At 39.8% G+C, this 26,153-nt stretch overlaps 1 protein-coding gene and 1 pseudogene across 1 annotated transcript in view; both read left to right on the top strand.

Moving 5' to 3' along the window:
* COLGALT2 (collagen beta(1-O)galactosyltransferase 2) overlaps positions 1-26,153 on the top strand; it is a 202,984-nt gene that overhangs the window by 147,279 nt on the left and 29,552 nt on the right. Inside the window, exons 5-8 of the mRNA XM_006887759.1 lie at positions 3,513-3,717; positions 11,920-12,039; positions 15,916-15,992; positions 24,390-24,496. Coding sequence (XP_006887821.1) covers positions 3,513-3,717; positions 11,920-12,039; positions 15,916-15,992; positions 24,390-24,496 — 509 coding nt within the window. The remainder of the gene's footprint in view (positions 1-3,512; positions 3,718-11,919; positions 12,040-15,915; positions 15,993-24,389; positions 24,497-26,153) is intronic.
* Positions 20,089-20,446, top strand: LOC102860904 (annotated as a pseudogene).

Below are 26,153 nucleotides of genomic sequence, written 5' to 3'. Positions count from 1 at the left end.
TTTGAACTCGCACATGATTAACTGATGGCCTGGTTTTGACTACTGATAATTGAGCTTCTCTATTGATCCCTTCCACAGATATAGTCATTCTGTTTCACAGAAGCTCAGTGTCATAAGTCAGAATAAGGTAAATGGCAAAGTGCATTGATCATCAGTTGCTCATCCATGTATTGAAATTGAAGCTGAGTAAAATGAAAATAAGTTCATAAAATCTTAAATACAACTGCACCATATAGCCACCTGAGTTTAAAGATAGGTTTGGCACATAGGACACTAATGACTCAAACCCAGAGAATTATGGGAGAACATCAACAAAAAGTAAAATGACACTGCAAAGACAAAAAGGGAAGAAAGAAAAAAGAATGATTATCAAAGAGACTCTGAAATTTGTTCTTGAAGTTTCTCCTTATAGAAGAGCCAAAGCAGAAGGAAGAAATGATGAAATAAAAATAGCTTAACAAAAGACTTTAAAGGGTGACTTGAAAAGACAAATTAAAATGAAATATATAAAGAACTAAAATTAGAAGACCAAGAAGAAAGAACATGGCTGACATTTTCCAATCTGAAGGAGGTGAGGGGGAAAAAAATCAAGCTTTGATTTGTGGTATTAAAGAATTCAGTGGCATAATATTGACTGGTGCAGGAAGCATCAAAAGATAGATAAATATACAGAGTCACTGGGCCCAGAAAAAAAAATTACAGTTGTTCAACTATTTCAGAATAAGAGTTGGTGATATTGAAGGAAGAAAGTCAAGCCTCACTGAAAGGAATGACAATAAACAAGACTACAAGAACTTTGAAATGGATGTTTTAAAAAATAGATGCAGAGCTAAGGTACTCACTTTTCTTTGTCAAGAAACTTGGAAGACAGCTCTTTAACCAATTGATAGGAAGAGATCCATTTTTGTACCTACTCTAAAAAATTAATCTCACAGAATGTAGAAATTATCAAGTAGTATCATTATTAATGGAAGGAGGAGTGGCGTCCACTTCCATAACAGCTTGCCTCCGGAAACCCTATGAACCTGGAGAGAGGATGAGAGACACCCAAGCTTTGAGGACTCTCCTTCATAGGGTCGCTATGAGTCGCCTGTGACTCGACGGCACTTAACAACAACAACAATATCATTATTAATATCACACACAAATAAAATCTTGCCAAGTATAGTATAAAATCTATTAACAGCAGTGTATCATTAGAAAACTGCTAGAAATTCAAGCAGAATTCAGAAAAGGCTATGGATCAAGGGATATTACTGCTGATATTATACAAATACTAGCTAAAAATTGGGAATAATAGGAATTTTATATATATATTTATATCTATCTATCTATCTTTGTTTTATTGACCACAAATAAGGCACTTGACTATTAATCATAACAAATTGTGATAATATTGCAAAAAATGAGAATTCCAGAATATGAAACCTTGGACTGTGAGGCAATCATTTGAACAAAACAAGGAGATGTTACATTATTTAAAATCAGAAAAGGTGTATGTCAGGCAGGGTTGCCTCCATTCTCTGAACTTACTCCATCTGTATGCTGCAGAGCAGATAATCTGAGAAGCTAGACTGTTAAGAAAAATGCAGAATCTAGGTTGTAAGAAGACTTGTTCCTACAATCTATAGGAACAACCTAGGATATGCAGATGATAAAATGCTGGCAACAGAAACCATACTAGCTTTGTTGTTGTTGTTATATGCCATTGAGTCTCCCACCTCATAGCAACCCTATGTACAGGAGCTCTGAACCCTGTTCTATGCTGAGTCAGTCTTACTGACTCTGACAAATCTAATCCCACTGCCCCAGTTACAATGTCAATCCATCTCATTCAGGGTCTTCCTCTCCTGCACTGTTCCTTCACCCTTTCAAGAATGAAATCCTTCTCCAAGGACTGACCCCTCCTGGCCATGTGCCTTAAGTATGAGAGATGGAGTTTCAAAATCCTAGCCTCCAAGGAGAAACTTAATTTCACCCTCTCCAAGACAGACCTATTTGTTCTCCTGGTGCTTCATGGTATATTTAATACTCTTCTCCAGCAACAAAATTCAAAGACATCAATTCTTCTTCTGTCATCCTTAGTCAGTATCCAGCCCTCTGATGCATAGCAAGTAATTGTGAAGTCCATGGTGTGGATCAGGTGCACTTTTGTTTCTAGACTGACATCATTACTCTTTAGCACTTTGGAAAGGTCACTGACAGCAGATTTCCCAATGCAATTTGTCTTTTAATTTCCTGACTTTTGGCCAGGAGTGTTGATTGTGGAGCCAAGCAAGCTGGAACTGTTAACAACCTCAATCTCTTCTCCATCCGTCATGGTGCTGCCAGGTGATAATCTTTGTCTTCTTGATGTTAAGCTTCAAACCATATTGAAGACTACAATCCTTGACCTTCTGTAGCAAATACTTTAAGTCCTCCTCAGTTTTGACAAACAAGGTTGTATTGTTTGTATAACACAGGTTGTTGATGAGTTTTCAATCAATCCTGATGTCACGTTCCTCCTCATAGAGCTCAGCCTTCAGAATGATCTGTTCCACATACAGATTGAAAAGGTATGGAGACAGGACACATCCCTGACACACTCCCTAATTTTGAATCATTGCTCATCTTTCTCCTGAGGTGAAAGGAGCTGGTTGACTTGAACCACCTACCTTTGAGTTTCAGTGCAACACCTTACTAGGCCATTAAACCCGTAGAACTCCCTTACAGATGAGGAATTAGGTATAGCAAAATAGAAAAACTTGACTGTTACCTTCTGTTATTTGCTGAGATGGGATTGAACCCAGGCAGTCTAATGCCAAAAAGCTGTGCTATTCCACTTCCTAATGTAGTCATTGGAGTCTCTTTGTGGCATAAATAGTTAAGTGCTTGACTTATAGTTAAAAGGTTGGGAGTTGCAACCCACCCAGAGGCCCCTTGAAAAATAAACCTGTCAGTTTACTCCTTGAAAGAGGTTCTGTTCTGCACACATGGGGATGCCATGAATCGAACTTTTCATGAGGGTCAATAATAACAAACAACAGTGTAGGTGAGCACTGCTGACCTAATGGGTAAAGAGTTGCACTGCTGACCTAACACAGGTTGTTTGAACCCGCCAGCTACTGTGAGGGAGAAATACGGATAATGGTCTCACGTGTGATTTAGAGTCTCTGAAAACCCACTGGAGAGTATCTGTGAATTGGTTCCAAAGTACACCATATAACAACAGTGCCTTCATATGTCATTTTCAATCTTACGTTAACACAAAATACACTTTTATACAAATATTAAATCAGCTATACTGAAGGCAAAATAGTTCCTGAAAGTAAACTTGAGGATTTTACAGAGAGAGAACATTTGTCATGCTCAGCTGGAAATTTCTACCCCAAAAGAGGAGATATGAGGGGGCTTTGTTTGAAGCTTCCATTACAGAGTGATGGCTTAGAAGGAGTCAGCCTCGATAATGACTGGGAGAGATGCAGCCATCAAGTCAGAGAACACTGCCCACCTATCTACCTGCTCTCTTACAGGGCTTCTATAAGCGGACCCCAGACTACCTTCAGATCAGAGAATGGAAGAGGACCGGCTGCTTTCCTGTCCCCATGGTCCACTCCACATTCCTCATTGACCTCAGGAAGGAGGCCTCGGACAAGCTGGTGTTCTACCCCCCGCATCAGGACTACACCTGGACCTTTGATGACATCATCATCTTTGCCTTCTCCAGCAGGCAAGCAGGTACTCTTTGCGTTTGGGTTTACTGTCTCCATGAAACATTGCAGATGGCCAGCTCCTTGGTTTTATGCATCTTATTAGAAAACTCCTATTTAAGAAAATGAATTTTCAGGTAGTACTAACACACTTAATTGTTTGCACTAACCAGACCCACACTCTGCAGTGTTCCATTGTGAACACCAGTGACCAGAAGCCAGGAATGACCCTCACCTAAGAATCTACTGACTTTTTCTTTCGGGGTGCAGGGAGCAGGGAATGTGTAGATAGAGGTAAGTCATGAATGGGCAGGTGACTGGGGTTTTTTTATGGTGTTATTGCAGGGCTGTTATTCATGATGGGAGTCCCTACATTAATTAGGAAACTGTGACAGAAGCCCAAATTAGCACTGACAAATCTGAGGTGGTATGGTGACTCTGCTCCACAAAGCCAGAGGCCCAGGCTCCTTTTGTGTTGCTTCTCTGTTGTCTGTGAGGTATTGACCTTAAATATACATGCTCCAGGACGTCTCCTCACCATGGAGTCATGGAGTCAAAAGCAGGGAGGGGAGTGTGTGGTTTTTTTCCTTCCCTTTTAAAAAATGTATTAGGGTTCTCTTGTTGTTTTTGATTGCCATCAAGTCGAGCACGACTTATAGCGACCCTATGAACAAAATACCTGAAGCCTTTATGGTTCTCTAGACAAACAAAATAAACAATAACTGCATTGTGTTATGTTGTTGTTATGTACCAACAAGTTGACTACGACTCATAGCAACCCTATGCTTAGTAGCTCTGAATGCTGTCCTATCCTGAGCCAATCTCACTATTTCCAATTACCCACGTGAACTGTGTCAATCCATCTCATCTGGAGTCTTCCTCTCCTGAGCTGTCCCTCCACCTTTCTGAGTGTGATGTCCTTCTCCAAGGACTGACCTCTCCTCATAAGATATCCCAAGTATGTGAGACAGAGCCTCAAAATCTTTGCCTCCAAGGAGCAACTTGATTTCATCATCTCCGGGACAGACCTGTTTGTGCTCTTGGAAGTCCATGGTATGTTCAATACTCTTCTCCAGCACCACAACTTAAAGGCATCTATTCTTCTGTCATCTTTAGTCATTGTCCAGATCTCTGATGCAGAGCAAAAAAAATTGTAAAGACCATGGCCTGGATCATGCATACCTTGTTACTCTTCAGTACTTATATACATATAATAAAATAGGGAGCTCTGGTGGCCTTGGGGTAAGAAGCTGCACTGCAGTCCCGAAGGCACATGGTTCTACTCCACCAACTGCTCTATGGGAGAAAGACATGCAGTTTCCTGCCATGCAAATAATTGCCTCTAAAACCTGCAGGAGAGTCAGCAGCAGCATAATAACATAGAATAGAATATACATTGTTATTAGGTCTCATTGAGTCATTTGTAGAGGTGCTTCATGGGTTTTCCTAGATGTCATCTTAATGAGATCAGATCATCAAGTGCTTCTCCTTCAGAATCCCTGGTGGATTCTAACTGCCAAACTTTGGTTAATAGTCAGATATTTAAGCATAGTACCAGGAAAGGTATTTGTGTGTGTGTGTGTGTGTGTGTGTGTGTGTGTGTGTGTTAATATTTGTAAAAATGTTACATAGGATAATATACACATAATGTATATATTCTATACATTCTAGAGCCTATATTGTACTTAATGGATGGATGTGTGTGTGTGCAATTTATATATATATATAGCTCTTGTGGTCTCCACCCAATTAGTTTGGGCCCATATATATTGTGGAAGGTATACTTTGGAGGCTGATTTGTGAAGCAGTTGGATTCTGGAAGGTGGATTGTTTTGTTTTGGTTGAGAGTAGGCTGTAGACTGTTTTGTTGTTTTTCTTTTGTTCACAATTGTGTGTGAACTGATTTCATTTGCTGGATTTAGCTAATAATGAACTGTGGACCCTGGAAGCCTCTTGTTTAGAGTCAACAGGTCCTGGTGGAAGGCTTTTGTATTTAAAAGTCAGCTGGGTTCTGGCCTTCAGGCCTGGTGTTAATTGTGTCTGGAACTAACATTCTTTTACATGGTACAGCACTCATCTGTCAGTTTGCTGTACTGAGGTAAGTTGGGGTTGCTGTGATGATAAATACTGTTCCTCTGGTGCATCAAATGTAATATTGGTTATTCATGGTGAACAGTATATGGTGGAGCTCCCAGATTAAGACAGGCTTGGAAGCAGGAGTGTCATCCACTTTCTAAACAACATGCCTCTGGAAACTCTATGAACTTAGATAAATGATGATAGTTACAGAACAGGCTGCAGGTGTTTTGTTCATAGGATTGCTGTGAGTCATGCTTGAATCGATGACACTTAACAACAATACTTAAGCTAAACTTAAGACCAGCTGATTTAATTCCCATTTTTTACTTCATAACAGCAGGTAAACTAGTACTTGACTAAAGCTAGCCAAGCTTACACATAACATCTCACATCAGTTCCATTGAAGTTACCTGTCTCTGATACAGCTCTATGAGAGGCTCAAAGTTCATTCATCTATCTAGTTGTAGGCCTCAGATCTATCACTGAAAAAGAAAAAGAGAATATGTTTTAGGAGACAACCATCAGCTCTGTCCTAGTTCCCAAAGCCATACATAGTTCTGAACTGTTAAGAATGCATTTCCAGTGGTATGTGGACTTTCAGAGAAAGGGGAGTCTTCATGTTTCTTCTTGCACATATGGTCAGGGAGGATAGAATTCACTAAAGTAGTTCAACAGAAACATATTAGAACCTTAAAGGAAAACCTCATGTTTGATATAATTCAGACATTCTTGACAGAAGTAAGGTGTCATTAACAATGTGCCAAGAACGTGCCTTTTAATTATTAACAGACATGGATTTGGAAACCAAGAAAATGGTGAATAAAATCATCATCATATATATTAGGATGAAAGAAATAATACATAGACCCTAAGCTGTTGAAAGACGTCACTCACAGCTGAAAATGTTGATCAAAAATCAAGCTACAATTCATCTAGCTGAAGTTGTCCTTAAAGCCATACTTTTCTTCACTTCTTAGTGTTAAGACTTGCTAGAAATGAGCACATTTCAGAGTAATATGGAAGCCTGGCCTTTCTCCTGGCTGTGGGAACAATTTAGATCCTTTGGCCGGGTGTAGAATTTTTTAGGCCTTGTGTCAGGGCAAAAGCAACATTCTCATCCTCAGGTGAGTTGAATCTTCATGAAGTTTCACGCATCAGTGTTAACGGAAATTACTTCTTTTAGCTTGCTCAGTGATTTGCTCTGACTTCTCCAGGACAGGGAGCAGATTCAGGACCTCCTTCAAATTGTGCCAGGCTTTTTGCTTCGGTGCTTAAAGGGCGGATGTTTCAGGAAAGCAGGCTATTAACAATTACAATAATGACCACTGCCTAACAGAGTCTTCCTTTATAAGTGGTTGCACAAAGCATTATTTTGGCTCCACACACTAAATTATTATATGTCTATATTTTTTAAGAAACAGTGACTATATTTGGGCTAGGCATTGACACAGACCTGGCAGGTAATTTTCAGCTTTGGCCTTTTTCTGCTTGCCAGGTCTTCATGCTTTATGGGTCAGACTTCCCACAGGCCTTTCTGGAACACTGAAAGCAGGTACATTCCTGTTTGGTGATTAATTTTGGAGGAGAAAGGTAGAAAATGAAGGACCAATTTTTAGTTCCATACCTAGCATTGTGTTAGACTCTGTTAATTGAGAGAAGAACTTCCAAAGAGAATATATGTAGCAAGATGAAGCAGTAGCAGTTAAGTGGTACAAACTTAAAAAGGACAAGAGTCAAGCTGTAAAGCAAGAATAGTCCTTGGTGTGAATGAATGAATGAACCTCCCTGACAGGTGGTTCCAAAGACATTGTTGTGTCTATCTCGAAGTATTTTTTTTAATTTATTTTAATGAAAGTTTACAGAGACTTTGGATTTCCATTCATTCATTGTTGCACTTTTCTCCCTGCCCACCCTCCCCCCAATTAGTTTTTCTCTTTGAAAAATAAAAGAAAAATTCTTTTATTATTACACAATCCCTTCCCTCAAGTTCACTCCACTATGCAGCCCTTCATTTTGGACTCTGGTCATGACAATAATACTTAATTATATATTCCTTTTAAATAGTTCTTTCCCTCATATGTTTCAATGCAGTATATATTATTTATCCCCTCTTTCTCAGTCTCCCTCAAACCCCTATGTCAGCCCTCTTTTGTAACAGTGGCATTATGCAGTATTTGTCTTGAAGTATTTTAAGGAGAGACATGGATGATTTGGAGAGTCACATTCAGTGTCAACAGAAAGCACTTCTTTCCCTTAATGAAAGATGATTTGGATTCTTATCATTCTTGTGAAGCTCTCTAGCTGTGTGCTATCCATTGGAATTTAACTTTTAAAGTGTCCAAAAGGAAATAAGGTCAAAACAACTATGAGATATAATCTCACCCCAGTAAGAATAGCAAAATTTAGCAGAATAGCAAACATCAAATGCTGGTGAGGTTGTGGAGAAACTGGAAACCTTATTCATTTGACCCAGCAATTCCACTACTGGGAATTTACCCTAAAGAAACCATAACTGCTACCAAAGCATATATATGCACACTCATGTTTATTGAGGTTTTGTTCACAATAGTAAAATGCTGGAAACAACCCAAGTGCCCATCAACAAATGAATGGATAGAGAAGCTCTGGTATATTCACACAATGGGATACTATGCAGCATTGAAAAACAAAGAACTCATGAAATATTATACAAAATGAGTGACCCTGGAGGACATTATGCTGAGTGAAATATCTCAGTCACAAAAGGACAAATATTGTATAGGGCCACTGTTGTAGAATGGGACTGACATCAGGGTTGAGGGAAAACAGAAAAGGAGGGGAGGAATGATGTATATTGCATTGAAACAGATGAGGGAGAGAACTGTTTAAAGGGATATATGAATGAGTATTCTTGTCATTACCGAAGTCCAGAGTGAAGGCTGCATAGAGGAGTGGACTTGGTGGGAGAGGTTGCATAACAATGAAAGAGTTTTCTTTCTTTTCAAGGAGAAGAGTGGATTGTAGGGGAGGGAGTGGGTAGGGAGAAAAGGGCAAAATGAATGACTGGAAACCCTAAATCTCTTTAAACTTTCATTAAAATTAATTAAAAAAACAAAAAAACAAAACAAAGGGGGGGGGAAGGAAATAAGGATCTTTATGTCCCCAGCTGGACCATCTAACTATAGTCTGTGCTCCTTGATCTTTCTCATTAGATTCTATTCATTATCAAATGTGTATGACAGCTAAGGGAAGCAACTGAAGTGTGCTGATGTGCTAGGGGTTAGCCCAAAAGAAGAGCAAAGCCAAGCATTGGTGTCTCTGTGACTTTTGTGAGGTTGGGGTCAACAGTTCACATCCTTCGCGGCCAGTGGTCCAGGTTTTATATCATGCCCCCAGGAAATATGCCTGATGGGAAACAAGTCATGTTCTAAATGTCAAAAGAGGCAAAAGTTAAAAACATGCCTTGGACAAATCAAAGCTTCCTTGAGCTTAATTTTTGACACCAAGGATAGAGATAATTATATCATCTACAATATTAGACTATTGTGCTAATTAAAAAAAAAAGTTTGTGTCTTTATAAGAGGATCAAAGTCCTACCAAGTATAGTAGGATTCACTCTTCTTTTTCAAATACAAAGTTCTTTTCTCAAGAAATGTCTCTCCTTGAGTGCCTGATTCCATCACAGAGTTTATCCTACTATTAACATATTTCATCTTTATATTGTATCAAATTATCCATGCACATTAAAGAATTCAGATAATCCCATTACTTAATATAAAATTAGAAGTACCCTGTATACCATCACCTGAACCATTTCCCTTTTCTAGAAGGCCTCCACTCCACTCCTTTAGATTATGGTATTAATACAGTATTTAAATCTATGTTTCTAAATTACCATGCTTGCATTACTGTTAACTTTATTTTTTGTTTTATTTTAGGCATTATCTATTGATAATCCATTACAGAAAATTAAGAACTACTTCTCTTTTCTTCTGGTCCCTCTATGCAAACACATTATTTCTATCACCCATCCCCTCAATATAATTCTATGGTAATTTAAGCTAGATCTAGTGTTAGTGTTTATATTAAATATTAAATCACACAAACTCAGTTTCAAGCTAAGCCATTTAATCTACTGCAGTTAATTTTTCTTTTGTATCTAATTTAATAATTGTTTTTTTGGATCTTAATTATATTTTTATTAATGCAATCTATAGTAAAAATAATATAATTGTGTGCCATGAGGATGACACAGGACAGGACAGGGTTAAAACTGTTATTCATAGGTCACTCTGAGTCATATTCAATTCTCTAGCACCTAACAATGACAACAATTGTCCAACACTCCTCTCAGAATGTTCATACCATGTGTTAGGGAGTTTTAGTGGTGTAGTCTCCAGGGGGAGAAGTGCTAACTCAAAGGTCATACGTCTCTGGCAGTTCAAATATCCAACGTCTCTGAGAAAGAAAGATGAGCAACCTCTACTACAATTTATAGCCTTGGAAAACTCTCTGAAGGCTGAGCCATGAGTCAATTCCAACATGATGACAATGAGTTTTGTTTTTTAGTTCTAATTATCTAAGACTCCTCTCAGATGTTTTCAGACTATTCTTCCCATATGGTTGGGAAAATCTCTCTATTGGAGCTTTCTGAGATACTCTTAAATGACTAGTAAAGCAGCTATTAACCCACTACACACTGCTCTTTTGCAGTGACTCTCCAACTTACTGTATCCTAAGTCTTTTTAAAAAATTCTCCCTTAGGTCCTTCTTCTTTGCATCCTTTAGTAGCTTTCTAACTAAGATTAATAGGAAGAAAATAGAGTTTAAGACCTTATACGTCTGAAAAATGCCTTTTATGTATCCTCTCACTTGATGGATAGCTTGGCTAGGTATCATATTGTTGTCACTGAAGCACTGGAAAGTTTAATGGGAAAATAATTTAACTAATTGCTGGAGTCAAAATATGACTTTTTTTCCCCTTCCACTTCCTGACTTCATCATAATTTTGCAAGAGGATACATTTGGGTTTGCCATTTCCCAGAAGCAATTATGTGGGCAAACAACAGAACTAGTGAAATGGAAGTTCACTTGAAAGCAAGAGAAATGACAGTGCTTGGTGATCCAGGCCTGATTCAAGCCAGATGCAGTAAAGAAGGATAAAGATTCTTTTCTTCTCTCATCCTTCTTTGTTAATACCATGAGACACCTGACTTGACAGGTGATGCATCTGATTTGAAGAAATGTCATTGCACAAAATAGAGAAGTCATTATGCAAATAAATTCCTTCTCTAAAAAGTACTAATCATTACAGCAATTAACAAATCAGAGGTTCAGACACATGGACCAGAAATTGGCAGAGTCATATTAAGCAATCTGTTCATTAGTTAGGACTCTCAGTTACTGAACCTTTAGTCCTGTAGCTCTATAGCAGTCTGAGATTGTAGATGCTTTGTACCTCTGAATCAGCTAGCAGGTACTGTGAAAGCAAACGCTAAATAATACAGAGTTGTGTTGTATTCTGGGATTGTCTTCCTGTGAGTTCTTAACAGAATGTTAAATGCAGACTTTTGTTACTTTATGGAGCTATTGCGGAAATTTCATGCCTGCTGAAATCTAGGCTTTTGAATAGATAGAAGAAATGAAACCAGAGGAAACAGTAGAAACTTTAAATGTTCTTTGGTTTTTTTATTTATTTTTTTTTTGTTCTACATATGCCTAGATTTAATTTTAATAATCTGTCAGGATTTTCCTGTTTGCTTTTATATAAAAAATGGATTCCATTCCTTATTTTCACATTATTTCCTGTCAGTGGATTACAGTGTTCCATTCTGCTCCCTGGAACAGAAATTCCTTGCCTCCCTTTTGATCCCTTCATGCCTTTAGTTCTCATTTCAGGCCAGTAGCATACTTTTTCTTCAGAGAGAGAAAAAAAAAATCCATTTCCTATTAGCTGAAGAATGGCCCTGGGTTTTTTATTAGCTCATAAATGCTGAGTTTTGATATCTTAATAAAGGGATATTTTTTAGCTCTGTGGACAATACCTAATACAGTTACATGTTCAGTTGTCAAGCAGTGTCACTCACATTCAAATCTCTCTTCATTTGTCAGTATGGAACAAAGGATTCTGGTCTCTGATTGCTCAGCTTGTGTCCCCCTCTTGTTCCCTCAGGCATCCAGATGTACCTCTGCAACAGGGAGCACTATGGTTACCTGCCCATCCCACTGAAGCCCCATCAGACCTTGCAGGAAGACATTGAGAACCTCATCCATGTGCAGATAGAAGCAATGAGTGAGTAAACACAAGAGCAGGAGTGACAACTCCTGTTTTATTGTAACAGTGACAATATGGTGACTTCTTCCAAGCCACCACTTTGCCTTGGCTGAAATATAAGTATTCATTAATTTGTTTATTCCTTAAATGTTTTCTGTATGAAATATGACTGTGACAAGGTCTTCTCCCTCAGAGAGCTTCTTCTCCAAATGTGCTAAGTGTTATAGCATTGTGTGGAGTGGATTTAAACTTAGTCTCTGTTGCCTTCTACCTGTATGACCTAAAAGAATTTAATCTCATTGGATATAAATGGAGATAATGATACCTTTCAAAGTTTTTGTATAGATTCCCCACAACCTATGCAAAAAAACCCCCTCAATAATAAAATTAATGACTTTAATTTAATAATCACTTCTAATTCAATAGATACCATACAAAGAACTTTTTGTCTATTTCATTAATCATACAGTAAGATTATTCTAGTACTAAAAATGAAGAAACTGAAATATAGAAAGCATAAGTAACTTGTCCCAGTTATCATTTCACTGAACAGATGACAGATTAGGATTTGAACCAGCCCTGCTTTTCTCAAAACTCATGTCTTTAAATAGTGTCTGATTACTGCCATTGGATCTAGCTTTATTTCAGAATTGGTAAATATTCAATCATCAGTTGTTGCTGTTTTTGTTGTTGTTATGTGCCATCGAGTCACTTGCAACTCATAGCGACCCTATGTACAACAGCCCTAAACCCTGCTCTATCCTGTGCCACTTGCACTGCCTCTGACACACCCATCCCGATTACCCCAGTCACTGAATCAATCCACCTCATAGAGGGCCTTCCCCTTCTGCGCCGTCCCTCCACCCTCCCAAACATGATGTCCCTCTCCAAGGACCTGTCCCTCTTTACAAGCATGTCCAAAGTATGTCAGATGAAGCCCCAGAATCTTTGCCTCCAAGGAGCGGCATGGTTTAACCCTCTCCAGGAAGAATCTGTTTGTTTTCTTGGCAGTCCATGGTACATTCAATACTCTTCTCCAGCACTACAGCTCAAAGGCATCAATTCTCCTTCTATCCTCCCTAGTCATTGTCCAACTCTCTGATGCATAACAAGTGATTGGAAAGACCATGGCCTGTATCAGGCGCACCTTAGTCTCCAGAGTGACACCATTGCTCTTCAGTATTCTGGAGAGGTTCCTAACAGCAGACTTTCCCATAGCAATACGTTTTTTTTAATTTCCTGGATACTGGTGCCAAGAGTGTTGATTGTGGAGCCAAACAGGCTAGTTAGCATTAATATTACTGTCCATTAATTGCTCAAAGAGAAAGTAATTGATCATACTGTATAGAGTAGCCGATTCAGAAATAGCTTCCTAAAGAAGGACTCTTTATAGTCTACCCTGAGATTCCTTGGACTAAAGTCTTGGTAATCTACTTCTGAAAATTCAACTAGTGAAAACCTTATGAAACACAGTTCTCCTCTGACACACAGGAAAAAGGAAATGGACCCAATGGCAATTGCTTTATTATTCTTCCTAACTCTTTAATTGGAAGGAGGAGTGGCATCCACTTTCATAATAGCTTGCCTCTGGAAACCCTATGAACCTGGAGAGAGGATGAAAGGCCCCCAAGCGTCGAGGACTCTCATTCATAGGGTCACTATGAGTCGCCTGTGACTCGACTGCATTTAACAACAACAACAACTCTTTAAAGTATCAAGTCAATGAAATTCATTGTCCCAAGTGTGGTACAGGGAGGAGCTATGTGTAGATTCAGTGATATCAGATAAATTATGAATGATGGAGCTAGAAAGTACCACAAGTAGATGCTGAAGGATACCTAATTTTAGAATCTGAAATCAGTAAAGACATATCCCTCACCCAAAGTTCCCTTCCCCCTTATACCCCCTCACCTCCTCTCCCCTCTAAATCTCTTGCATCTGACCTAAAATGTCATTGCCAATGTTCTTCTTTGGCCCAGCTCTGCCTTCATTAGCAAAATCCAGGCAACTTGTCTGATATTTTTGCTCAATGGTGGCTTTCTTGGACCAACAACCACTTGTGACTTTTTCAGGACACTTGTACTGTGAACTCAGTGTCTGCCCATGTTAGAAGGAAGCTGAGTGGCTGAAAGCAGGCTCATTGGCTGGAATGTTAAAGCCACGCAGGCCATGTGTGTGCCAAGTGGAGACCAGAAGCCTGGAAAGGGTAACTCAGAATATAATGCTTCCAAGGTCTAAGACCCAGAGAGCAAGAGCTAGACTGTTCCTCAAACAACATTTTGAATAGGAAGAAGTTTGTATGTTCACGTTCCTTTTCTTAAAACTATGACCCTGTACATGGTGAACCCTCAATTAACATGTGTTGGTTTTAAAGGAAATGAAGGATAAATGGTGTGGCATGGAACAGAAAGGACCAAAGTATTCCAAAATACTGTTTTAAAGTGGAACCACATGCACTGTGTGGCTATGAATTGGAAAGATTGAATTTGAAGTAATGAATGAGACTCGCTTTTGTGCTTAGCTTAGGGAACCTATCTCACCATGTTCTGGAATTTTCTATCATTTTATTAAAATCTGGATGTGATGGTTTCTTTGTAAAATCTGAAGAGAAAGTTGAATAGATAAAAATGCTTTGAGCAATATCTCAGTCAGGATGGGCCAGATTATTCTAGGATAAAATACCAGATTTTCACTGGCTTATCTGACAAAGGTTTCCTCTTGCTCTGTGAAGTCTGCAGCAGTCCTGGCATCATTTCTGGACAGCTGCCCTCCATGTGTGGGCTCCACATTCCAAACTGTTTCAAAGTTGTTGGGTTTTTTGGTGGCTTTTTTTTGGTTGTTTTTTACTTCATGTCAACACATGCTACTGTGACAACCGTGGTGAGGCAGGTTTGGGGGAGAAGAAGAGTTGGAGAGTTGGCCTGTTGCTTTCTCAACAAGTCACATGACCATGATAACCTTCAAGGTGATGAAGGTTCTGGGATAGAAGAGAGTTGATGTTTGTAAGTGGTAGTGAAAATCACAGGTAGTTCTACAGACAACCCAATGTCTAACTCTTACTTTAAATATTCTTTGTATTGCCACTTTAAGAACTAGTGAAGTGATTTGGATTTCCGTAATACAAAAATCCTCCAGTACCGTCTTTGGTTTTTTAACAAATCTTGCTTCCAGCCTATAAAAATCATTTGTAAACAAAATAAAACTTACATTATTAAATTGTGGTTCCCTGCCACTCCCTCCTGGAAGCTTCCCTTTAGTTTTGTACCACATTCTGAGTCTGGCACTTGGAGATGAAAATGCATTGTTAAACCACTGGAACTTTGGCATGCCAGCTAATGAAACCTGATTGAACAAGACAGAGTTAGTTCCATGCCTTGACAATTTTAAATTTATAGACATTGTTATTTTAAAAATTTAGCTTATTTTTGAGCTTTTCCTTTATAGACTAAGAGTTACTGTTTGCTGTGTTGATGTACTGTGGTGAATCTCATTTAAAGTTTACAGTACCTTAAAAGACCTACTTTTATTTTCCTGCTTACACATGACAGTAGGTATAAGGAACTCAAGTACTTCTCCCATACCATGTGAGCCAAGGTTCAGACCCAAGTCATCTTACCCATGACCCTCCACTGCCCTATGTCTTACAGAAAATGGAACAACTGTACAGTCTGCATAAAAGCAAATGTTCATGAGAATCACTGCCCTGATCATCCAGATTCTTATGGGAAAATGTATGTTAGGATACTCTAGACTAAGGAACTGCGGAGAAGTGGAATTCAAATGGCCAGTGCCATCTGAGTATCTCTGCCCTAGAAATAAGATATTTGGCTGGAATTCTGAGGGTTTTTTTTAATCCTTTAACTAACAAATCACTCTTTGTCTTGTGTCTTCCAGTTGACCGTCCTCCAATGGAACCCTCCCAGTTTGTCTCAGTTGTCCCTAAATATCCAGACAAGATGGGATTTGATGAGGTAGGATTTGATGTGTGCGTCTGTATGTGCACGCATATCATGTGAATATGGATGTGGTGTGCTGTATGTACACAGCAGAGCACAAGCCTCAACAGTCATCTAAGAGATCCCAAGATTTTGCACGTGGCTGCTGAAAAGGCAGTAAATAGTCTTAGAGAAACTGTTCATTTGCTATTATAACTTAGTATTCTAAGAAAAAGTAGGATCATAGTTAAAGTGAATTAGTCCTTGAACCAGGAAGATGTTAAAATTTAGTAGTGAAGGTAGACTTGATATTCTTGCAAACAAGTACTGTCATATTTTATCAATCTTTTTCTAATCAAGATTCAAATGTAGGCCAAAGAAGTTACAGATTAGGTATACGAAGACTTGTGCTTTCTTTCACAACAGCTAAGTGAGTGGAAGCCATTTGGGAATGGGTCACCCTTTGCTTTCTTTCTGCTATTCATCTAAGTAAAAAAAGTTGGAAGGCAAGTCTGAGAGGATAAAGGAAGAGAAGAAAGGATTCCAAAGTTCCACCACATAGTAGATAAAGGAAGCTTTGGTGGCATAGACCTCAGGGAGTCGTGCTGCTAAGCCAAAGGCAGTTCTGGCCCTGGTGGTTCAAATCCACCAGTGGCTCCACAGAAGGAATATGGACAGTCTCCTCCTATGCAGTTTACAGACTTGGAAACTCAATGGTGGGTTGGCTTTGAGGTGGTTTCAACTGAATGGCAGTAAGATAGAGAGTTTTGAGTAAGAAAGAGTATAATTGCCTTCTGAGCTGTAATTATATTATATTATATTATATTATTTATTTCTGAGCTGGTGTCAGGTACATAAAGAATGAAGTATAAGCATAGATATATCTATAGTGGGAATATGCAATATAGATACTTGGCAGGACCAGAATTATGATTCCAAGCAAGAGAGCCCTTCATCAGTCCCTTATGTATCTAATAACCGGTATATTCAGGTGGAGATTGGAAGTCTAGAGGCTCAAAATCCACAAACTGAGATAGAATTAATCCCTGGATTCTGGCTAAGTTATAGGTGCCTCATAGTCATTGCTTTGTTGAAGGAAAATAACTTCCTTATGGCTTTGTGCCACATACATACATGCCCCAAGGTCTTGCTGTCGTAAAGAGGTACTAGAACTGGGAACAGGGATTTTTTTTCTATTAAATTGATTGAAAGCTTGTCTTCATAAATATAAGATAATATTTTATGAGTATTATGTGGGAAAAAGTTATTAATTACAAATATTTACAGAGGGCAGAATGAGAAGAAGTCATTTCAATGTGTTAGAATCCTTGAAAAGGAGTTCTGATATAATTCATAGCATAGTTTTGCTATAACATAAAGCCATGCATCTCTGTCAGTTTAGTTCCACCAGCAGTTCTGTAAGGAAACAACTGAGCAGTCTCCTTGTTAATATTTACAGCTCAGAAAACCAATGGAGAGCCACAATAAGTTGGAATGAACTCAGTATCAGTATTGAGCTTGACAGTCCATGGAAAGGAGCTACCAGGATGTAGCCCACAGTGTGTTGTTCTAATAACCAAAACGCTGAAATGCCTCTGGCAGTTTTAACCCACCAGCAACTCCAAGGGAGAAATATGGGTAATCTCCTCCTGTTAAATTTTACAGCCTCAGAAACCTGATGGAAATGAGTTGGAACCAACCTGATGGTAGTGAGTTTGAATTGAAAGTCCTTGGAAGAAACCCTGCGAGCGTAGTGTATAATGTATATAATGTATTGGGCTGCTAAATAAAAAGTCAGCAGTTCAAACTGTCAGTCATTCTCCAAAGATGAAGAGTCTCCTTGCATAAAAATGTATAGCCTTGGAAATTATGGCAGTTTGGAGTCCAAACCAGCATCAGTGAGTTTTGCTGTTGAATGTTCTTGGAAGAATCCCTGGTGGCTTAATGGTTAAGTACTTGCTGCTAACTGAAAGGTGGATGGGTCAAGCCTTTCCACAGGAGAAAGAATAAGGCAGTTTGCTTCTGTAAAGATTATAGCCTCAGAAACCCTTTGGGAAAGTTCTCCTGTATGCTTCAGAGTCACTGTGAGTTGGAATCTATTCAGCAGCCAATGGATTAGTGTCGTTGGGTGTTGCAGTTAATACACTTAGCTTAACTGAAAGGTTAGAGGTTTGAGTCCAATCCGAGGTGCTCTGGCAAAAGTTCTGGAAGTCTGTTGTTTTCTGTAAGTTTAAATCAATTCAGTGGCAACTGATTGGAATAGAATTATACATAAAGTCTCAACCCATTGCTGTTGAGTTGGAACCCTTTCATAGCTGACCCTCCTTGGGTTTCCAACATTTTTTTACAGAGAAAAAGATTGCCCATCTTTCTCCCTCAGAACCACCGGTGGACTTGAACCACCATTGAGGCACACCCTTAGGGTTGGCAGTGTAACCCCCTATAGAGCCCATAGATGATGAAGCCTACAGAAAAAGTTGGCTTACACAATGTGTTGACTCAGATTCCAAGTCTCCTTATCTGAATTTCTCACCAACCCCTCCTCGTCTGGTCTCTAACTAGAAGACTCACATGTCTATTTGTTTTCCTCAGAAAACACATCTCTGAAATTATGAAACAATGCAAATAATAGGGATGGGGATCAAGATCCTCTAACTCTAGTCACTTTTTCGCAAGATGAAGTGTCATATGCTTGGCCCACTCCTAAAGACTCTGTTGCTAATTCCAATTCGAAGAAGAGACATGGGCTCAGAGGAGCTGCTTTCCTGAGCCAGGGCTGTCTTCTGTCTGTCTGTCTGTCTGGAACAGAGATAGGAGGGTGGAGAAAGGGATTTTGAATGCTTTTTCAGTCCTGCTGAGCTCCATGACCTTGTTGGTGGTGTCTGGGCTGCATTTGGCTGTGCGGTTCTTTTCTCTGTTTACTCTTCACTGAGTATGAAGGAGCTGTCTGTGTTTCCCTTCATGACTACAGTTTTTATTACACTTGTTCTGGCAGAGACTGGAACTGCATTATTATTGACTGAAGTTTTCCCAGATGAGAGTTCTTGAGTCTGCTGCTACGATTTTGTTATAGTTTTGTTTCATTTTGTGTTTTACACTCTTGGCGGGACCTCATTTTTACACATGGGAATGTTCCTTTTTTATGTATTTGTGGAATTGGAAGATAGCACACAGCCAATCAAAGTATAATTCTAAACAAGGAAAAGAACTATAAAGGAACTGTAAAAGGAGCAAGCACAGCATGGGGACAGCATATCTGATCTCTTCTAATTCCACAAAAGATAACTGCTCCCATCAACAACATCCACAGCGCAAAACCGATTCCCATGAGGTCAGGTCCTGCATATGTATTTCTACAGCAATTCCAACACCAATCCTAACACTCTACTGGATGTGAACTATACTGCGGTATCTCATAGACCACATAGAACCATACTGACAATCATTGGGCTTATGAGGCAAGTTAACTGCATAGTTTCTTAGCCTGGACAGATCTGAAGTGTGCACACAGGCCCATCAACCTTCAGCCTTGCAGCTTTAGGTCAAGGTTACAAAGCTCTTTTCGTCCTTCCTGTTATGCTGTGTTCCCCTAAGTCTGCCTACAAGCTTGGGCAGAGGTCCTTGATCTAGTTCTGTAGGGCAGCTGTCCCTTGTCAGCTGTGTCTCATGCTGGGTCTCTGGTTTTCTGTACCAGTTGCTGTGTCCTCCTGTAGGTCTGATTGGCCCAAGAATCTCTGGCCCCGATGAGCGCACACTATATTCTCTGCTTCTTTACTGGTGGTGAGATCTCACAGTTTAGTTGTGAGACTGGACAATTCCCTCACAAATTGACCAACACATGCTATTTGCATGTCCTCACTCACCCATGTGGCAAAGTCAAAGTCAATCAATAAACAGGAAAGTGATTTTGAACAATAAACCCTTGACACAACAGGAACACACCCATTCAGTTATAAAGTGACAACTAACAAGACAAATTAATTTATTATAGAAATCATGTTTTTTGAGATCTGGCAGGAATCTGAAAAGATGGGGTAATGGTAGGCTTAGTTCAATGGTGATTAATTTTATAAAACACAGTGGATGGGGAGTTCGCAGGCATCATCATGAAGCTGGGTGGGTGGTGGGTGGGATGTCCATGGAGAGGAATGTAGAGTTGAGACTAGAGACTAAGACCAGCAGCCCTGAGCGGCCTCCCGAGGAGTCTAAGAAGCATGATAACAGTGCAACAGACCTGCAGCGAGTCACCAACTATGCGGAGAAGGAGATTCAGTTCCAATCTAGAGACAGCCGTGTCCGTGACTGGAGACAGACGGTCCTGGGAGCAGAAGGCCAAACAGGAGCAGGAATTAGCAAAGGTCACCAGCAAGAAGGAAGATCTGGAACTGATAATGACCGAGATGGAGATCTCAAGAGCAGCAGGGGAACGGAGCTTGCAGGAGCACATGGTTATGTTTGTGGTGGAGGCTCTTACTGCCCTAACCAACTAAACATACCCACAAGATTAACTTATTGCAACAAAAATGGTTTTGGCTTTTAAAAAAGACCCACCTCAGTGGATGGGAATAACTCGATGAAACACAGTGTGAATAAAGGATAGAGTGACTCACAATGTTTAGGTATTTTGTATGCATACCAGTATAAAATAAAAATTTTTAAAAATTATAATTACTCAGTTAAGTAAACCAATGAAGCGTAATTATGATACAATTGATCCATTATATGGATTTCACCTGATGGTGTGCATAGGAATCAGCTGGATTACATCTGTGGAAAGAACCACTGGAGAAGCTCAGTATCAGCTGCGAAACTTTGCCAGGTGCTGATTGTGGAACAGATAACCAATTACTCATATCCAAGTTTAAGCTGAAGGTAAGGAAAGTGAAATCAAGCCCACAGGAACCAAAATATGACCTTAAGTCTATCGTACCTGAATTTCAGAATCATCTCAGGAACAGGTTTGAGGCCTTGAACATTAATGAGCGAAGACCAGATGAATTATGGGAGGATATCAAGAATATCATCCAGGAAAAGTGCAAAGGGTCATTCCTAAGAGGGAGGAGGAAGAAAAGACCAAAATGGATGTCAGAAGAGACTCTGAATGTTGCACTAGAGCACCAAGAAGCCAAAGCAGAAGGAAGAAATCAAGACAATAAGGAGCTGAACAGGAGATTTCAAAAGGCTGCGCGACAAGACAAAATAAAGTATTATAATGAAATGTGCAAAGAGCTGGAGTCAGAAAATCAAAGAGGCCAAACTTGCTCAGCATTTCTTAAGCTCAAGGAAGTGAAGAGGAAATTCAAGCCTCGAGATCCTGCCAGTATTAAAAGAAGATGGAAAGAGTATACAGAGTCATTATACTGAAAGGAATTGGTAGACACAGAAGAATTTAATGAAACAACATATGAGCAAGAATCTATAATGATGAAGGAATAAGTTCAGACTGCTTTGAAAGAATTGGCTAAGAATAAAGCCCCAAGAATTGATAGCATACCAGTTGACATATTTCAACTAACAGATGCTGCCCTAGATGTGTTCACCAAGTTGTGCCAAGAAATCTGGAGAACAACCACTTGGCCAGCTGACTGGAAGAGATCTGTATTTGTTCCCATTCCGAAGAAAGGTGAACCGACAGAGTGTGGAAACTATAGAACAATATCATTGATTTCACATGCAAGCAAGAGTCAATTGAAGATGGTCCAAAAATGACTAGAACAGCACATCAACAGAGAACTACTAGAAGGGCAGGCTTGGTTTAGATGGGGCCGTGGCACTAGGGATATTGTAGCTAATGTTAGATGGATCTTAGCTGAAAGCAAAGAATACCAGAAGAATGTCTATCTGTGTTTCACTGATTATGCAAAGGCATTTGACTGTGTGGATCATAACAAACTGTGGCTGACTCTGAGAAGAATGAGAATTCCAGAACACTTGATTCTTGGACCAGGAGGACGTTATCACAACCGAGCAAGGAAACACTGCATGGTTCAAAATTGGGAAGAGTGTTCACCAGGGCTGTATCCTGTCTCCATACCTTTTCAATCTTTATGCAGAACAGGTTATCCGTGAGGCTGGGCTCTATGAGAAGAAATGTGGCATCAGGATTGGAGGAAGAATCATCAACAATCTGCAATATGCAGATGACACAACCCTGCTTGCTGAAACTGAGGAGGACCTGAAGCGCTTGCTGCTGAGGGTCAAGGATTGCAGCCTCCAATATGGATTGAGGCTCAATGTCAAGAAGACAAAGATTCTCACCACTAGACCAATTGGAAGCATCAGGATGGATGGTGAAGAGATTGAGATTGTTCACAGCTTTAGTCTGCTTGGCTCCACAGTCAACACTCTTGGCACCAGTAGCCAGGTAATTAAAAGATGTATTGCAATGGGAAAGTCTGTGGTTAGAGACCTCTCTAAAGTGCTGAAGTGCAAAGATGTCAGGCTGAATGCATGTCATGGTCTTTGCAATCACTTGCTGTGCATCAGAGAGCTGGACAATGACTAAGGCGGATAGAAGGAGAATTGATGCCTTTGAGCTGTGGTGTTGGAGAAGAGTATTGAATATACAGTGGACTGCTAGGAAAACACAGGTTTGTCCTGGAGAGGGTGAAGCTGGGCTGCTCCTTGGAGGCAAAAATTCTGAAGCTTTATCTGACTTACTTTGGGTATGTTGCAGGGAGGGACCAGTTCTTGGAAAGGGACGCCATTCTTGGGAGGGTGGAGGGACAGAGCAGGAGAGGAATACCCTTGATAAAATGGATTGATTCAGTGACTTGGGTAATGTGGGTAGGTGTGTTAGAGATGGTGAGATTGTCACAGGATAGGGCAGAGGTTAGGGCTGTTGTACACAGGGTCACTATGGGCCACAGGCGACTCAACGGCACATAACAACAACAACAACAACAACATCCTATATCAGGATTTTGCCCCTCATGGGTACATTAATTTTTTTTGCCCAGAGTTTTATAAATTAAAAACATGAGTAAAACTGTTTACAAAAAAAAGTGTTAAAATTTTAAATAGTTTAAAAAAAAAGATTGACATGGTAAAATGGCATCTGACGTCTCCCTGTATAGGCACAGCAGTTTAACACCTCAAAGAGTATTACTGTATCACTTAGCAAAAAGACCATATTAAAATACTACTTTATTTCTAATAGCATTCCTGAGGTTTCAAATCCCTCTATAGTACCAACTTAAAGTGACTCTCCATCAGGTTTTCTAGGCTGTGCATCTTTACGGGGAGAGATTGCTGGTGGATTCCAATTGCTGATATTTTCATTAGCATCCTAATAAATCACATACTACACCACCAGGGCTCTTTAAATTTGTCTCCTCAAGCTGAAAATCAGGCTCGTTGCTATTGTGTTGGAACCAGCTCATAGCTGACCCTCCAGCAGCTTTTCAGAGGCTGTAAACAGCATGAGTGGAAATGGTCTACCTTTCTCCTACAGAGCAGCTGTTGGATTTGAACTGTCTGCCTTTGGATTGGCAACACAACTCCTTGTATTAATACCCAACATTCAGTACTTATAAGACCTCTATTGACCAGTTTTCACAGAAAAAGAAATTGAGACATAGAAACTGGCCCAGGGTAAACAGTAAATAACAATCAAGGTGTAAATTTAGGCCCATTTATGCATTTAACTACTAAGCAAGTCTCATTGCTGTATATTCTGAGTTTAGTTCACCTTGGATTCCTGAAGAGTCATTTTTCAGACTTTGTTGTCTCAGGAGCTATGAGGACATGTTCATCAGTGAACATCAGAAAAACTAGCAGAGTGATGAGTTGTAAAGATGGCTATATTTTTAAAGCAGCTCTATAAGGATTAATATAATTTGACATATACACACTCACACATGCACATGAACACTGGTGGCCTAGTGGTAAGAAGCTGCACTGCAGAACTGTAGGCACCTGGTTTGGATCTGGTTCCAATATGTCTAGTTGGAACCGACCCATAGCTAACTCTCCAGTGAGTTTTCAGAGCCAACAGATTGCATGGGAGAAGGTTACCCATCCTTCTCCTGCAGACAGCAAGTGGATTCAAACCACATGCCTTTGGGACTGCAGCATAGCTCCTTATGACTGTTGTTGTTGTGTGCCATTGAATTGGAACTGACCCATAGCTGGTCCTCCAACAGGTTTTCCAAGGCAGTTTATTGTCTGTTCTTCTCCCATTGTGCAGCTGGTGGATTTGTACTGTGTGCCTTGGGGATTGTAGCGCAGCTTCTTACTACTTGACCATTTTAATATAAGTAGGCTTCATTGGTCAACCTACTGGCTGGTTGAACATCTTCACCACCACTTTCGTATCCTTTTCTCTGCTTATTATACCTAAAACTTTGGTTTTATATTTATTTACCTTTACAGGCAGCCTAAAAGAAGACCTGAGTAATAAGTATTCCTTTTCTCTATGTATTCCTTCTTTAGATCTTCATGATAAATCTCAAGCGCAGGAAGGATCGGCGGGACCGGATGTTGCGAACCCTGTATGAACAGGAGATCGAGGTCAAGATCGTGGAGGCTGTGGATGGCAAGTGAGTTGATTGGGTTTTTTTTTCCCCTTTGCAGATGTGATTAGAGTGAGGATGCCTCCCATGACAGGGTGGGCGGAAGAAGTCTGCAGACTTAAAGAGTGGGTGCCCTGTTGTTTATTTTTATTATAGTGGAAAGGGTACTCTGGTGACTTACTGGTAAGGAGTTGCACTGCCAACACAAAAGCAAGCAATTTGGATACACCAGCTGCTTCACAGCAGAAAGATGGACAGTCTCCTCCTGTGCAATTTTTGGCTCTGAAAACCTGCTGAAAGGTTGGCTATGAGTCAATTCCAACTTGGTAGCATGACACAGTAACTTTATGGTGATAAGTATATATGATTAACAAAACCTTTGCCATTTCAACAATCTTCACATGTACAAAGGAGCTCTGATAGCTTAGTGGTAAGGAGCTGTGCTGTCACATGTAGGGTTGGCAACATTAATTATGTTCTTATGTTGTTCAGCCTTCACTACTAACTATTCCTAAATTTCACCACCTTTAAAGAAGCTTCTATATTTGTCTCCATTCCAAAGAAAAACCATCCATCAGAATGTGAAAATTATCAAACAATATTATTAATATCACATGCAAGCAAAATATTGCTGAAGATTGTAAAAAAACAGCCAGAACTGTACATTGACAGAGAACTACAAGAAGTTCAAGCTGAGTTTAGAAGAGGCCATGGCACCAGGGATATCATCGCTGATGTCAGATAGATCTTGGATGAAAATAGAGAATACCAGAAGACTGTCTATTTATGTTTTCTTGACTATGCAAAGGCATTTGACTGTGTGGATCATAAAAACTAACTTTGGGGTTAACTTTGAGACAAATGGGAATGGGAATATTAAATTGTGCTCATATGAAACCTATGCCCAGACCAAGAGGCTGTTGTACAAACAGATCAAAGAAAACTGCATGGTTTAAAATTAAGAAAGTTGTATGTCCAGATTGTATACTTTGTCCATACCTACTTAATCTGTATGCTGAGCTGATTATTCAAGAAACTAGACTCTGTGAAGATGAACTTGGTTTCATGATTGGAGTAAGACTCATCAATAACCAGTGTAATGCAGACAACACAAACTGGCTTGCTGAAAGAGCGGAGGATTTGAAACACGTGCTGCAGATGATCAAGGACTTCTTGTTGTTGTTGTTTTTAGGTGCCATCAAGTCAAGTACGACTCATAATGACTCTATGAACAAAAGATCTTGAGCCTATTTCTTTCCTGTGTCATCCTCATACTTCTGACAAAGAGTCACTTTGCCAGTCTCCTTCGCTGACCCTCTATTCTTCCCAACATCATGTCCCTCTCCAAGGAATAGCACTTCCTGGCAATATGTCCAAAGTATGTGAGGTGAAGTCTCATCATTCTTGCCTCTAAAGAGCCCTCCAGCTGCACCCTCTCCAAGACATATCTATTTGTTTTCTTGGCCGTCTATGGGATGTTCAGTGCTCTTCTCCAACACTACAGCTCAAAGGCTTCCCTTCTTTTTCTGTCATCCTTATTCTTTGTCCAGGTATCAGATGCATAGCTAGGAATTAAAAGACCATGGTGTGAAACAGATGCACCCTGGTCCTCAAACTGGCATCACTGCTCCTCAATAATTTGAAAAGGACCCTGTTGTTGTTTGTTGCTATGTGCTGTCGAGTC

Source organism: Elephantulus edwardii, unplaced genomic scaffold (assembly GCF_000299155.1).
Source record: "Elephantulus edwardii isolate Elephantulus edwardi_28Jun2011 unplaced genomic scaffold, EleEdw1.0 scaffold00061, whole genome shotgun sequence".
NCBI lineage: Eukaryota > Metazoa > Chordata > Mammalia > Macroscelidea > Macroscelididae > Elephantulus > Elephantulus edwardii.
Note: the sequence above shows the minus strand (reverse complement) of the source record. Positions and strands in the feature narration are given on the sequence as shown.